The sequence below is a fragment of the Poecile atricapillus genome, chromosome 3, assembly GCF_030490865.1.
Source record: "Poecile atricapillus isolate bPoeAtr1 chromosome 3, bPoeAtr1.hap1, whole genome shotgun sequence".
In the NCBI taxonomy this organism is placed as follows: Eukaryota; Metazoa; Chordata; class Aves; order Passeriformes; family Paridae; genus Poecile; species Poecile atricapillus.
In genome coordinates, this window is record NC_081251.1 from 359040 (window position 1) to 374788 (window position 15749).

The following is a 15749-nucleotide window of genomic DNA, read 5'->3' on the forward strand; positions in this document are numbered from 1 at the left end:
GCTGTATAAGCAGCAGGGTACTGGCAGGGCATAAAGTTGATACCTTTGCCTTTATCAGCAGGGGGCTTGCCTTAGTGAACGCCCACCACCCTGCTTAGCAGTGTGCACCAGCCACTGATGCCTTCCCACATCTCTCCCAAGGTCTTAGAGTGCTGATTGCTCTTCCCTGCTGTCCCAGTTCTTTCATCCCCCTTAGCACTGCCAGTTACTCAGCTGCTTTATGCTGCTCTAACTCAGGGAGCTGAAACAAGCAGCAGGGTGCTCTAGTCTCCCTGTCATAGCGTAGCTAGAGGAGATGCCTGCTGCGTGGCTCTAAAGACTGATGGATTTGGTGCCAGGTGCTCAGTTAAGGCCATTGAGGCAGCTTTGGGAGCCCGGCAGTGGAAGAAGGCCGTCTACATTTTGGACTTGCAGGACAAACAGACAGCAGCCAAATATTACCTCAAGATTGCCCAGCATTATGCAGCTTTACAGGAGTATCAGGTGAGGCCACAGACCACAATCACCACTGCTCTGTGTGTCCCTTGGATATACTGAGGTGGTCTTTTCCTGGCAGGTTGCAGAGGAGCTGTACATTAAAGGAGGCCAGACCAAGGATGCCATTGACATGTACACGCAGGCTGGGCTCTGGGAACAGGCTCACAAGGTAAAGTCAGAAGCCAAAGCTTCTGTGAACCTCACCCCGCTTGGTGAGATGTGTTTTCCATCAGGAGGTGGTAGTGCCTTGTGCACCAATACCTGGTCAACCAGTGCTCTTCCCAAATACACTTGCAGGGACATCCAGTAGCCAGCAACAAATCCATTCCCAATAGTCCCATCCTGGTCGTGGCCTTCTCGCTGTCACAGCCCCATGTGGGTGTACCTCTGGCACAAATGGCCCTCTCCAAGAGCTGGTCCTGTGTGCTTTCTGACAGTGACTGCCCATTCTTTGCAGAGCATGTAGCACAGATACCTGCTTGTCAGATAAGAAGGAAATATGTTTTCCCCTTCTCCTTCACTCTCATGTGTCAGGAAGTTGCTGTCCATTTCTCCCCTGTGTGTTCCTTTTGGCAGCTGGCACTCAAGTGTATGAGCCAGGAGGATGTGACTGTGCTGTACATAACCCAGGCCCAGGAGATGGAGAGACAGGGCAAGTACAAAGAAGCAGAGAGGTGAGTTTCTTCCAGTACTGGTATCAGTCCAAGACTGAGCCCTGAAAAATTTGCTGTAGTGAGGAGAAGCCCTTTCCTGGTTTAGAAGGGGAATTTGGGACTGGGTTTGGAATGGTCAGAGGAACTTTCTCCACACATGGAGAGCTAAAGCTGATATTTCAGGATGCAGAAAGATTTCAGGGACTGGCCACGTCCTTGGCTGAGCCGTTTGGATGTGCTTGTGTTCCCAGGCTGTACATCACTGTGAATGAACCCGATTTGGCCATCACCATGTACAAGAAGTGTAAGATGTATGATGAGATGGTTTGCCTAGTAGCCAAGTACCACAAGGACTTACTTGGAGATACTCACCTGCACCTGGGCAAGGTGAGTGCATCTCATGGCAGGGGATCAGCTAGGCCAAGCAGGGGAAAGATTGTTGTTATGAACGAGTGTTTGAGATGGCTTAAAAAATCAGTGGCAGGGGCACAAGAAAAAGTCAGGTTTAATATTAAGCATCAAAGCACAACAAGTTTGTTGTCAAGATTCACTCTACTTACAGGACAGCTAAGGCACAACAAGGGAAAACAGGCAGAACAAAACCAAACAAAATCGAGGCAATCAAAACAAATTAACTGAGAACTATCTCCAGTGTGTGTGTGTGTGTGTGCATGACAAAAGACAATAGGAAAGGATAAAAAAGAACACAACCTAAAAGCTTAACAGTGTTCAAACATAAGACTACTTTAACTTATACCAATTTAACATAGGAAAACATTTAACTTACACCTAACTTAATTTATAGCTTAACCTTAACAATCTAACAGGAATAGCACTTAACAGCATTTAGCCTAACTTATCACTTCAAAGTTATACTTAGCAACTCAGCAGAAGAGTAACACTTAGCAACACTTAGCTTATAACTCATGTTTAATAACTCAGCAAAAGAACAACACTTAGCATTTAGGTAAGTTTATAACTATAACTTAACCTTACTTAGAGGCCAAACTTAGATTTCCAAGATACTTTAACATCTAAGAAAGCTGCATTTCTCTCAGATTTGCTATAGCATGTGTGCATCTTTATGTGTTCAGATAGAAACAGTCAGTGCCTACAAGGTACCTGTGAAAAATTCCCCCCAGAGGTCAGTGAAATCCTCACTTTGGAGGCCTTTGCATCTCCTAAAGGGCGAAGGATCGGGCCTGGAGGAGCGAGGGTGTCAGCCCAGGACATGTGGTGTTTTGGTGATCCTCCAGGTATAGCAAACCTGAGGATTTGCTGGCTCTGAGAGGTGTCCTGCCCCCTGCCCAGAGAGAGATTGCTGGTTGCAGCCCACTGTGGTCCCAGGAGAGCTCAGAAGGGTCTCATTTTGGACTGCTGTTTGTTGGGTCAGAAGAGAGTGGGCTTCAGTAATAACCATGTTTCATCCTGGCCAGAGTTTGGGTTGGAATTTTCTTTGAAAGTGTGAGGACAGGAATGTTACACCATTCAGGCAATAAGAACATTTTCCAAGGCTGGTCATAAGGAAAACAGAAGCACATCAGACAACATCAGTTTCTGGGAGCAAGATAGTGTTTGTGATAAGCTCAGGAACAGCTGAGCCCAGGTGGTGTTTTCAAGGCCAAGGCCTAACATTTCTCAGATCACCCTAGAGCCTGGAAGGGAGATGGGGGGAATGCACCACCACAAGTGGCACTATCTCACTGCCTCTGATTGCAGGAGCTGGAGGCAGAGGGACGCTTGCAGGAGGCTGAGTACCACTACCTGGAAGCCAAAGACTGGAAGAGCACAGTGAACATGTACCGAGTGAATGACATGTGGGAAGAAGCATACAGGGTAATAATCATCCACAGCCTCCCACCTCTGCAGGGGTCAGGTTCTGGTTGTGGGATCTTGGTGGGAACTGCTTTGTTCACTGCAAGTTCAGAACATTTGGTGTACACTACCCAGCCTCAGAGCTGCCCCAGCCCTGGAAGCCTGTGGGCCTCTCAGTCTGCAGCATTGCACTCCAAAAGCAGGGTTTGACCCTTGGCCTTTCTGCTGTGCTGCCTTCCTCCAGGTACTGCTCTGCCCCTGATCACTGCATCCTGTTGTACCTCAGAGGTGTTGCTCTGGCCACAGCCCCCCCAGCACAGCTCTCCTCAGTGTGGCCATGGAATGCCTCAGTGCTCTTCATTGTTGCCGTGGAAAGCTGGGGTGACTTCTGTCCAAAGAGTGATGTGGGCTGTGCTGAGGCAGCAGCTGTTCTGTTGTACCATCTGTCTTTACCTTACTCTCCCACTCACCAGTACAGTGGTGGTTGCAGAAGGGTTTGTTGAGAGGGAAGAGATGGTTTTGGTGCTCCCTCGTGCTGGCAGGCAACACATGAGAGGGGCTAAATCTGCTGAAGGTGAAACAGATACACTGGGTTCATCCACTTCCTTTTCTTTGGACAGGTCGCCAAGGCACACGGGGGTGCAAACTCCCATAAGCACGTGGCCTATCTGTGGGCAAAGAGCCTGGGTGGAGAGGCAGCTGTGAAACTCCTCAGCAAATTTGGTCTCCTGGAGATGGCCATTGACCATGCAACAGACAGTGGGTACGCAGGTGCCTCCACCCAACGCTTCCCTCCCCTCTGCCTGACGAGAGAAAAATGTGTGGGTCAAGATAACTGTGTGCATATGGTAGCTGCAGGTCCAGAAAATGACATGTCTTCCCACCCCACCATGCTTCACACAGGCCTTCCATGACCTTGACACATCCCACTTCTCATCTTTGTGTCAGTCTCTCAAATGCCAAGTCTGAACTGGGCAGGCAAATGCAGTTTGTCTCTTAACCTATGCAGTGGAAGGCTTGTGAGAGACTCTGAGCATGAGAGGAGGTACTTCTCTTGTCACCAGAAGTAACTGCCTGCCACAAAAGCTTTGGCCCTGCTCTGCAGCTGGCCAAGTGTCTGCCTGTATGGCCAGTCATTACTGCTCTTCCCAAGGCTCCCACATCTCTTGGCTCCTGCCTTGGGCTCTAAAAGCAGGTGTGAAGAATCCAGATTTCCATAGTGGGGACTCTAAAAGCTCCTGGTCAGGAACAGGAGGAACGGGCCATGCTAATTCACTTGGAACTCCCTGTATTCCCCTCTCTCTTCTCCCAGTGTCTCGTGCTTTACTCGATGTCTTTCCTTGATGAAGGCATACTCATGGCACAGAGTCCTTCTCTCTTTCATTGCAGGGTCTTTGAGTTTGCTTTTGAACTGGCCCGCCTTTCCATGAAGCAAAAGATGCCAGACATCCACTTAAAGTATGCCATGTTCCTAGAAGATGAGGTAATTTTCCCCCTGGAACCGGTGAAAGGTCTCTAGTCTCTCGGGTAACTGAGCAGTTGTCCCTGGGCTGCTGCAGCAGTCACAGCTCTGGCTGCAGTCACTGCACGTCCAAAGGGCTCCCTGATGGCAGCACCCTGCTCCACACTCCTTTGTGTCATAAATCCTCCCTGCCTTGTGGTCAGTAGAGGAGGTCATGTGGTGATACCAGAACAGGAAGGTGTGCAAACAAACCACTTCTTCTCCTCTAGGGCAAATTTGAAGAGGCTGAAGGAGAATTCATTAAAGCTGGGAAGCCCAAGGAAGCTGTGCTGATGTATGTGTCCTCCATATCCTGGCCTGCTGCATCTGCTCTCTCCATGCAATGCCAGCCTGGTTGCCTCTCCAGCACTGGGCTGCTCCTTCTCATCCTTGTTAAATCTCATGTCCCGGTTCCATCTCATCCTCCCAGGTTTGTGCATAACCAGAACTGGGATGCTGCGCAGCGTGTGGCTGAGGCTCATGACCCAGACAGCGTGGCTGATGTGCTTGTTGGACAGGCACAGTTTGCCTTTGAGCAGAGAGAGTTCCAGAAGGCAGAGGCCTTTCTCCTCCGAGCACAGAGACCTGAGCTGGCCATAAAGTACTACAAGGTGAGTGCAGTCTGTAGCAATATCATTGCCTTCCTCACTGGACAAGAACCCTATTTAGATGAAGAAGTGAAATTCACCTCCCAGCTCCCCCTGTCAGCTTAGTAGCCAAAGAGAAACCATTTACTCAGGGTTTCTAGAGGAGCTTAATTCTGACCTGAAGACTGAACCACTGGATTTCACATCATAGCTTCAGGCTCTCACAGTTTGAGATGATGTATCCTGTCACAATAGGGGTGGTCCTTGGTGTAGCACAAGTGGGTGCATTTGGAGGCTTAAGTGCCCATTCCACTGAGGTAGCTGGAATGGATGAGCACATTCCTCTGAGGTAGGCAGGGGAAGTGGATAGACATAGGTGCCATTTTGGGGAAGGAAAGAATTGGGTGGTGCTGCTGTGGTTGTTTCTTCTAGTCAGTTCTCTGGCAAGAGGGCATGAGGGGATAGATGTGTTATGTGATGGCAGGAGCGTGGGGAATCCTGGTGAACTGGTGAAAACTTCTCCCCATTGTGCCTGTGCAGGAGGCCGGCATGTGGAGCGACGCCCTGCGGATCTGCAAGGAGTACATGCCTAGTCGACTGGGAGAGCTGCAGGAGGAATGTGGCAGAGAGGCTGGCAAGAAGGGCTCCAGGTAAGGAGTGCTGTGGTCAGGCTGCAAGAAATAGCCTGGAAGCTTTTCCCCATGGCCATTTTGCTGATGCCTTTACAGAGACAGCCTGATGGGATCCCTGACATCCACTTGTTTCCTTCTTGAGGACTCTGGACTTCTTACTGCATAGGTTTCCTATCATCCTTTCTTATTGCTTTGGGAGGCTTATTTCTGCCATCCAAGGTCTCCTAGATGGCATTTTGCCACACTTACAAATCTCCATGGTGTCCTGTACTGCCATTGCATCTCCTCAGGGTCTTTGGTCGGTTCTCTCCTCAGGACTGTTTCATGTTCTCTGTCACATGCCCCACTCTGTCTGAGGTCCCTGCTTACCTGTAGTGTGCACCTCCCTGCCCACACCCTACACACTGTCTACAGGATCTCTGGCAGCATCCCTGTCCTGCTCACAGCCTGCATTCCTCCCTGCAGCGGAACTGAAGGGCTGCTGGAGCAGGCACGGGAATGGGAGCAGTCTGGGGAATACGCCAGGGCAGTGGACTGCTACCTGAAGGTGCGGGATCCCAGCAACAGCGTCCTGGTGGAGAAGTGCTTACTGAAGGTACCATCAGGGGCTATGATTCCCTTCACCTGCTCTTCAGCCTGGAAACTCTTCCACAAGCTGAGTGCACCTCTCAGATCCCTGCAGTCACTGCGGGGCACAGGAGAGCCTGCAGGCTGCAGTGACTGCAGGGCTGAAAGCCTTCATAGCTGTTCTCTTGAGCCATGATGGGCTGTGCTTGTCCTGCATGGTGCTGCCTCCCTTGCTCTGGCACCACTGCCTGTGGCAGGCCCATGCCTGTGTGCCCACGGCTCCCTGCACTGAAGAGCTGCACTTTATGACTCAGCCCTTGCTAGAGGGGCACCTTGTGCTCTGTGCCACCAGCCTTTGCACTGTGTTCTTGCTCAAACTTCCCACACCCAGTCCTTGTGACAACCTCTCACTCAGCCCTTGTCCCTGTGTCCAACTTCATCAACAATTATGTCCTTGTCTGATCTCCTGTGCATGAAAGTAGCTGGGCTTTGCTCCTCTGACTTGTCAAAACAACCTGCCATTTCTCCCCTTCCTCCATCACTCAGGTGCTTCCAACTGTCAGTCTTTTACCTGGGACTGAGCACTTCCCAGCTTTGTCCTACTCTCCCACCATTTTTATCAATTGAGCTGCTGACAATTTCTCTACACAGGCTGCTGAGTTGGCTGTGAAATTCTTGGATCAGTCACAGAGCTTGGAAGTGACACGGACTGTGGCTCCTCAGCTGGTGGCCATGAAGAAATACAGCACGGTGAGGACTGGCTCCTGCCCCCAAACTGCTGAAGTAGTGACATTGGAATGGAGAGCTCTGTCCAAGGGAAGGAGGTCAAGTCACATCCTGGGGTGATGGGTGGATGGATGGCTTTATCTAGAGGTAGACCATACAGAATCTTCAAGGAGGATGAAAGAGATGAGTGAATGAATTAATGAATGAATTCATCAATCAATCAAATCCTGGAACAGTGAGACCCAGGCCTTGGGAGGAGGCAGGAAACAGAGGAGAGGCTTATCTTTTGGGAAGAGACTTCCTGTTGTGTCTGTGTGGTGGTCCAGCACCAGCTTCAGCCAGGGATACAGGGAACCCTTGGAGTTTTGTCTCCCATGGAGCTGTCTCTGGCCCTGCAGGCAGCTGAGCTCTACCTAAACTTGGACCTCATCCAAGAAGCTATCGATGCCTTCATTGAAGGGGAGGAGTGGAGCAAAGCCAAGCACATGGCCAAGGAGTTGGACCCCAGGTATGCCCTGAACTTTGCAAACTATACCCTTGTTCCCTCTCCCACCTCCAGCTGATCCCTTGTCCTGTCTTGTACTGTCCTGTTGCCCCTAGGTTTCCTGCATTCACAGGAAACATTCCACAGTGGCCTTTCCAGGCTCAACAGGGTACATTCTCCACAGCTACCCTTCCCAAGCCATTTAACATTCTGACATTTTCCTGTTGCCACACATCCCACAGAAATTGTTATCCCCTTTTGTTTCACCCCTATCCCTATCTCCCTTGCCATAATTCTGTACATGCACTTCCTTCTGAAAGCCCTGTGATCCCTTGTTCTCCTCACACATTATATTGTGAAGAGCTGCTTAGACCCTTTCCTGCCCCGTCCATCTGTGCACCTCCAGCCTGCTAGCAAGACCTAGCACAGCTGGAAGTCTACTAGTTCCAAAGTTGAGTCCAGTCTCTGCACTGATGCAAGACATGATCTTGCTGCCTTTGGGGGGGGGGGGGGGGGGGGGGGGGGGGGGGGGGGGGGGGATTCTTTCTACCCACAGGTCAGAGGAGTACGTGGACCAACGTTATAAGGAGTATTTAAAAAACAAGGAAAGGTGGATTCGGTATGTATTTGGGATGTCTCACAGGCTAGGGAATGATGCCAGGACCTGTGCAGATCCTTGGGGCCTTTCTCATGGGCCTTTTGCCTGACTATGAGTGAGAAGTCTGTATGTGCCTGTGAGCCATAGCTACTGCATTCCAGACAACAGAATCATAGACGAGTTTGGGTGGGAAAGGATCTTAAAGCTTATCCTTATCTCATTAAAGCTTATCTCATTCCACCTCCTGCTTTGGGCAGGGACACCTTGCACTTGATTGGGTTGCTCCAAGCACATATTGCTAGGTCATGTCCAATTTGTTGTCCACCATCACCCCAAAGTCCTTCTCCTCTGGGCTGCTCTCCATCCATTCTCCACCCAGGCTGCATCTGTGCATGGGGTTGCTCTGACCCAGATGCGGCACCTGTCACTTGGCCTTGCTGACCTTCATGATGTTCACACTGGCCAGCCTCTTCAGCCTGCCCAGGTCCCTCTCAATGGAAGATGAGTCACACAGGCTCTGTGATTTCATGCTGTGGAGAGGAAGAGACTGTGTGTCTGGGGAAAAAAAGACATGGGTGACCTGATGCCTGCTTGGATGGCAGTGGGAAGCCTGGCCTGCACAGTGAATTTATGGCTGTTTCCATCCTTAGCTGGTGGGAATTGATGTCATGGCAGCTCTGGATATATATGCAAAGCAGGAGCAGTGGGAAAAGTGCCTGGAGGTCGCAGCTAAGCAGGTGAGTGCTTGTGTGAGCCCCTGGGGACAGACCTGGGGTCCTGGAGCCTTGGAGTGGAGGGACAGCATGGAGAGCCACTGCAGGGGCTCAGGAAGCACCATGCCACTGTGCCACTCATGGCCAGTCAGGCTGAGTGGGGAGTGCTAGAACCTGGAAGCATATTGTGTTTAAATTTTGTGATTAATGGAGCATTGGAAGAAGCTAAATGAGTTGGTTGGGCTGGAAGTAATTGGTACCATGGAAACAGGGATTTGTAGAAGAAAGCCTTCTTTCTCTATGTTCTTGAGAGCAGTGGTGTCAGTCAGAATGAGACATCCTAGTCAGTAAAGCAAATTTGACATTTTTTCAGTTTTACTGACCTGAAACGAGCAAAATTACCTCAGCAGAGTAATAAAATGGAGAAAAGCAAAATGAAACTGTTTTGCTCTTTCCAGGCAGTAACAGGAGAAGACAGCTCTCGATTATCAGATGTACTTTGAGGGATGGTTTGTATTCAGTGGTTATTGATTAGTGATTGGTTATTGAATGGTTCTTGGTTAAATGGTTGTTGATAATGGAGGCAACCAAGGGCAGGAAGTTTTTTGCACTGAGGTATTGGTCCAGACTGAATAACAGAGCAGCCTTGGCAGCAGCGTCTGCAGTTGGTGTGGATATCACAACTTGTCACTCAGGCCAGCACTGAAACTTTGGGAAAGCACTAGGAATGTCTGGGACTGTGGTTTGATAACTTTGATTCCAATAACCTAAGTTTGAGTTCTGCTAGAGTGAACTTGATGTCTCTTAGACCTGGGCTTCTCTGTGATACAGATGATCTCTGTTGTAGTCATTGTTCTCTAGGGAGGCTCCCCTATTGATATTCTGCTTATCAGGAGCCACAGAGAATAACTGCACACTCCATTTAGTGGGAAGGACTCAGTTTATTGTATGGGGCACCACAAGGCCACATTGAGTCTAAGATCTTGGTGTCTGCTTGTGCCTCTAAGAGCATCAGCGTGACCCTTTTCCATGCAGAATGCAATCACTTTGACTCAGCTGCTCTACAGTGATAGTACAGCAGAAATGGTACATTTATCAAAACAGATCACATACCAGACTTAATCTTTATCCCAAGATTTACTGAACATGGTGCTTCACCAGCACCCCATGTGGGTGTTGGTGTTCTGGACACCTCCTGGTACACTGTTTTTTTTCTGCATAATAATCTTGCTTCCATTGCTCAGTTTTTAACAGGATTGCACATTTTGTGCCATTTTCTTCCTCTCATTTCTATATTTATGCATGTGTGAGGCAGTTCTTTCCTCACTTGAATTTCTGTGAGGCCAACAGCAGTGCTCAGCACTGTCTGTGGGGTCAGCACAGGTATGAGCAGCGCCCTAAGAAGGTTTGCAGTCCTGGAGCTGTGACAGCGTGTGGATAATGGACTAGAGCAGCTTTGTAAATCACAAACATCTTCACCCAGGGTTTTAGTTACTTTCTTTGTTAGATTAAGGGCTACGTTACAGTTGGTAGCTGTGTTGACACATAGTAGAGGTGCTGCATCCTTCAGGTGTTTGGCAGTATTCCTTTGGCAAGTGATAAACAGCTGGAAAACAGCTGTATTTGCATGTGTGGAGGATCAGCACAGCATCAGCTAGCCAAGATAAAGGTGTCAGCAGGACTCAAATCCAAACCCAGGTGTGCTTCGGGCAGTCTGGCTCTGGTTACGTGCTTCACCCTTTGGGACTCAGCTGTGTGGGGTTGTGCACACACAGCTGAATCCATCCCCACCAAGAGGCAAGTCTTCAGTTCCTGCATCTCATGCTGCTGCTTTCTGTGTGTCTTCCCAGAGCTACAAAGTCCTGCACAAGTACGTCGCTCTGTATGCAACACAGCTGATCTGTGAGGGCGGCTGGGATAAAGCCCTGCGCCTGTACGTCCAGCACGGAGCCCCTGCCAACCCACAGGTAAGGAGGGCAGCAGGACACCCCTGCTGGGCTGTCCCAGGGTGTGTGAGCTGCTGCATCAGCCAGGCTCCCAGCCTGAGCTGGGATTGCCTTGTGTTCCGCACGTGCAGCCCTGTGGTGGATTCTTCCAGAGGGCTGAAGGAAATCTCCCAGCATGTTTTCCACAGGAGGGAGCAGGGGAAATCAAGTGTTTGTTTTGAGTGCCTTGAGCACCAAGTTCAGAACAAAAGGAACCATTTGCCTCTGAGAGCATTGGCTACAGGAAGCATGCTTCCATCCTTTCCTGTGTTCTTGCCTTGTCCCCAGCGCCCCTTCCAGCCAACAATCTGCAGCACGGCCAATCTGGCCAATTTTCTTGGCCTGTGCTTGGCAGAAGGCGAGCTCTGGAGTGCATTGACTCCTCAGCTGTCTCCTTCCACACTTCCCTCCTTTTTGTTGCAGAATTTCAATATTTATAAGCGTCTCTTTGTGGAGATGGTGAATGCACCTGGCATGAACTGTGCTGAGGCGTACTCCAGCTGGGCTGACCTGCGGGATGTGCTCCTCAGCCTGGTAAGTGTGGCCCTGGCCACCGCTGCCTGTTCAACTCCAGCCCCAGGGGGACTTGACTGAGCAGGAAGAAGAACCAGTCTCTTGACAGGTGTCATGGGCAGTGTTCTTAGAACACAAGCTAAAGGTAAAGAGCTGGCAGTATGGACAGTAGGAAAACAGGATCCTGTGAAGTGGATGTGGCTGAGCAAGAGAAGGCAAAGAAGGAGACCCTGTGCTCCAGGCCAAATCCTGGGAATGGGTCTGGTCACTGGCCATTGCAGAGCTCCACGTGTCACTGAGACATGGGAGCTGTTGTGACATCTTCTACTTGTCCTACACCCATATTCAGCAGCTTGCATGGGGAAAGCACAGAGCTTCTGAGTCTGGAAAAGATGAGTCCTCCACATCTCCCCATGGATGCTTAGAGCTTTCTGCTCCTCTTTCCTGTCCAAAACACCTCAGCCAGAGCCCATGATTGCCTTATCTCTTTTTCTGTCCCACAAATACCTACTTTGAGCATAAGCAAAATCAAAAAATCCTCCCTTTGTCCGTCCAGACTCACCCCTGCTTCCAGTGCTGGCTATTGTTGCAGTACTGGTGACTCTCCGTGGCTCCCACAGCCTCCTTCCTTCAGCATTCTTTCAGACCCAGAGCACCTGAGGCCCAGCCCTTGTTCAGTCCCAGAGGTGTCTGAATATTTCAGATACTTCCCTCTCCTGACTTCCCTGTCTCATGTGGATGAAGAGTGCCCTCATGCTCTCCTGCTCTCAGTTCCTCTAATTGTCTCTTCTCAGTGTGAAAACTTAGCGAAGTCCAGTGAGACAAACACTCCAGCCCATGAGGAGTTTGAGAGGATGCTGCTGATTTCCCACTACTGTGCCACCCGCTCCGCCGCGCACGGCCTCAAGCAGCTGGTGAGGCTTTGAAGTTCCTCTGCCAGGTCACCACCCAGAGTGGGGAATCCTATGGGGATTTGCAGGTTGGGGCTGTTCATAGGTTACTATTCCACTTTGCAAATCACACATCATAGATGCATGAGAATGGGGCTGCAATAATCTGGGAGCCCACCACTAGCAGGTGGAACTGTAGACGGTCTTTTCTACTTACTGGGTGAATACTTTTCCACTTACAGTGGGTACTGCCCCAGCCACTGTGGCTGAGCTGTAAACCAGGGCATCCGTGTGCTTGGCATGGCTTGTGAGAGCAGAGGTGCCAGTAGAAAATGAGGGATCACAAAAAATTTGCTCTTCCCAGGAGAGGGATTGCTTCCTCTCTGCTCTCCTGGGCTCCAAGAGCTGCTGGGCTTCACACGTGGTCTTCGGAGAAGATCATCTCCCCAGGGCTTTAGCAGGTATTGGGCCTGTGTGCTGGGCCTCTTGGGCTTTGGGAGCTTCTGGACCTGTGTGAGGGCATCACAAGGCCCTGTAACTATTTTGGAGTTGTGTGCGCTGGGATTTGTTCTCAGCATCCCTGCTGAAGTCTTGATCCATGTGGGATTGTGGAATTGTTCTAGAGCTCTGGATGGATGTGGGACTGGAGTTGTGATGGAGAAGGCTGGGAAAGGACCCCAGTGAAAGCCACAGGGACGACTGGGACTTCCCCATGGCTATGTGTGTGGATGTTGTGGGTCCAGAAACATACCAAGACAGCAAGAGCCAAGTCTGATGTCTTGGAAGCCTGTACAGATCTTCACAGCTGGGGAATGTTGAGAGGCTGGGCAGTCTGTTTGGGACCATGAAGAAGGGGTGGCCTTGACAGTTCTTGTGTGGCAATGGGTGTCTGGCAGCAGAAGAGTGAAATTATCCTTCAGTTCCTCACCCCTGCTCCAAAATTCTTACATAATTGCATACAAGAAAAAATTTATTGAGACTGTAGCTGGAACAGGATTCTTGGAGAGGTTGGAGAGTCTCCATTCCTTGAGATGGTCAAAACCTGACCAGGCATGTTCCTGAAGCAGGCATGTAGCTGCCTCTGCTTTGACCGGGGCTAGGGACAAGATTTGGGAACTGCCAGCAATGTAAAGCCAACAGTGCCTTCCAACCTCACCTGTTCTGTGACTTAGATGGGGGATGTTTGGGTGTGAATTCTAGTGAAAAATAACAAGGCTTGTAAAGTAGAAGAATTTCACCCTCAGGTGATAGTCCCATGTGTTCTGTAGTGAGGGAACTCAGGGTCAGGACTGGAGTTTTTGACCTTTTGTGCCTTTAGGGCATGTATGGGTGCAGAGTCCTTGCTGTGAGTCTGGGGTGATCTCATGAGAGCCCTTCCAGCCTGTGTTTTCTTTGCTGAATTGTTGCAGCTTTGCTGTCCTCTGTGTCCCCAGGACACCATGGCTGCCCAGCTGTCCATTTCCCTGCTGCGCCACACGGATCTGCTCCCTGCAGACAAGGCTTTCTATGAGGCTGGGATAGCTGCCAAGGTAAGAGCTGCCTGGACCAGAGAAGGACATAAGGCACCATGGGCTCTGGGATTCTCAGCTTTATCTTCCCAAACCCTCCCTTGGCTGCTGGACTCTGCCACTGGAGGCTGTTCCCCAAGCAGCTGGCCAGACCTCAGCCAGTGAGAAGGTGAGACCTACAGACCCAGGAGTGGACAGAGGCCATATCATGGCTCTGTTGGTGTGGATGTGAGACTGCTCAGCTCTGCTCTGCATCACACGAGTGTCTGACAGTCTGAGAGATGACACATGGCAAGGACAGCAGCATGTCCTCGCTGCCTGGACCTGGCTGTGCAGTAATAGAATCATGGAATGGTTTAGGTGGGAAAGGACCTTAAAGCTCAGCTTGTTCCATCTCCTGCCATGGGCAAGGACCAGGCTGCTCCAAGCCCCATCCAGTCTGGTCACAATGCCTGTGTCCATTCTGCAGGACGGCCTGTGGCAGTGAGCTGGTTGTCCAAGGGATTCAGGCTTTGGGGATGGCAAGCTGGAATGTGCAATCTCCTTGTCCATTCTCTGGGCTGCAGGCAGGACACTGTGGCACAAACAGAGGCACATCTTTCCCAGCCATGGCTCTGTGAGAAGAGCTGTCTGTGAGGATGAGCTGCCCAGTCTCACTCAGGGTTCCTTTCCGTACCAGGCAGTCAGCTGGGAGAACATGGCATTTGTCTTCCTGAACCGCTTCCTGGACCTCTCAGATGTGAGTATGGTCTGTGGGGGGAGGGCAGTCTCTCAAATTGCAGTGGCTGTAGGGCCACCACAGATCCCCAGCCTGGCCAGGGCACACCTGAGGCTCCTGCATGGCAGCACACGGGAACTTGTACTGATGGAGAGAGCCCTCCGTGTGTGCCTGGAGAGCAGTGGGCACCCTCTCACTGCCTGGGGGAGGACCTGCCATGCAGGGCACCTGCACAGCCCTGGCCAGGTCACCCTGGGCGTGCCAATGCCTCTGTGCACGTGGCAGCAAAGAGCACATTGGCCTGACAGCTGAGACCTGAAATCCTCATGGCTGCTGATGCCATTGCAGCTTTCAGGGTGATGTCACTCAGGTTGCTCCAAGAGAAGAAAAACGACTTGGGAGATGGAGGCCATGGCCCAGTACTTTGGCCAGTGTGATACAAGAGTGGGGAGTCCCCTCAGTCCCTCCTATGACCAGCAGGTTGGCCATCAGAAGCAGACAAATCCAAGGGAGCAGACAGACCTCACTGTGCCAGACTCCCAAGTGCTGTCAGCAGCAGCTGGGGGAAAACAAAAGCACCTGACTACGGCAGTGTGTGAGAGACTGCAGAGGGTGGTCACACATGACAGGAGGGCCTGGTCAGCACAGCACAAACAGGCAGGGGCATCCTCACCATGAACTGTACTGTGAGCTCTATAACTGGCATTGCCCAGTGCTCTACCCCTTCTTTCCCAGGCCATTGAAGAAGGGAACCTGGATTCCCTGGACCATTCTGATTTTCAGAGGACAGACATTCCCTTCGAAGTACCACTTCCAGCCCATCAGCACGTGCCTGTGAGTGTCACCTGTTTTCTTCAGCTCCTGTGAGCAGTGACGCTGCTTCAGGGCATTCCAAACAGGGATTGGGGTGAGGCTGGCATTGCAGAGACTGCCAGGGATGGAAACGGACCCAGAACTGCCACCTTCTGCCTGTCCTCCCACTGCAGCCACGCACACATCTGCATGGACACGTGCACACACCGGTGTACACACACAGGTGTGCACAGATGTGTTGCACACACACACACACACACGCTTGTACACACACAGACACTCAACCTCCATTGTGCACCATGCACGTGTGTGTTGTGTATCATGCACGTGTGTGTTGTGTATCATGCACGTGTGTGTTGTGTGCACCATGCACGTGTGTGTTGTGTGCACCATGCACGTGTGTGTTGTGTGCATCATGCATGTGTGTGTTGTGTGCACCATGCACGTGTGTGTTGTGTGCACCATGCACGTGTGTGTTGTGTGCACCATGCATGCCCATGTGCTGCCTGCTCTGTGGGGCTGCAGCTGGGCAGCAGCATCACAATTCCAGGCCTTGCACTGGCCTTTGC

The 15749-nt window shown here is 51.0% G+C and overlaps 1 protein-coding gene across 1 annotated transcript in view; it reads left to right on the forward strand.

Annotated features, from left to right (window-relative positions):
* Positions 1 to 15749, forward strand: part of IFT172 (intraflagellar transport 172) — a 37513-nt gene that overhangs the window by 20763 nt on the left and 1001 nt on the right. Inside the window, 22 exon segments of the mRNA XM_058834863.1 lie at positions 339 to 483; positions 557 to 646; positions 1054 to 1151; positions 1382 to 1517; positions 2850 to 2966; positions 3566 to 3708; positions 4335 to 4428; positions 4677 to 4741; positions 4877 to 5057; positions 5574 to 5683; positions 6131 to 6260; positions 6884 to 6982; positions 7357 to 7466; positions 7999 to 8042; positions 8045 to 8061; positions 8691 to 8777; positions 10604 to 10720; positions 11162 to 11272; positions 12046 to 12165; positions 13575 to 13670; positions 14329 to 14388; positions 15103 to 15201. Coding sequence (XP_058690846.1) covers positions 339 to 483; positions 557 to 646; positions 1054 to 1151; positions 1382 to 1517; positions 2850 to 2966; positions 3566 to 3708; positions 4335 to 4428; positions 4677 to 4741; positions 4877 to 5057; positions 5574 to 5683; positions 6131 to 6260; positions 6884 to 6982; positions 7357 to 7466; positions 7999 to 8042; positions 8045 to 8061; positions 8691 to 8777; positions 10604 to 10720; positions 11162 to 11272; positions 12046 to 12165; positions 13575 to 13670; positions 14329 to 14388; positions 15103 to 15201 — 2269 coding nt within the window.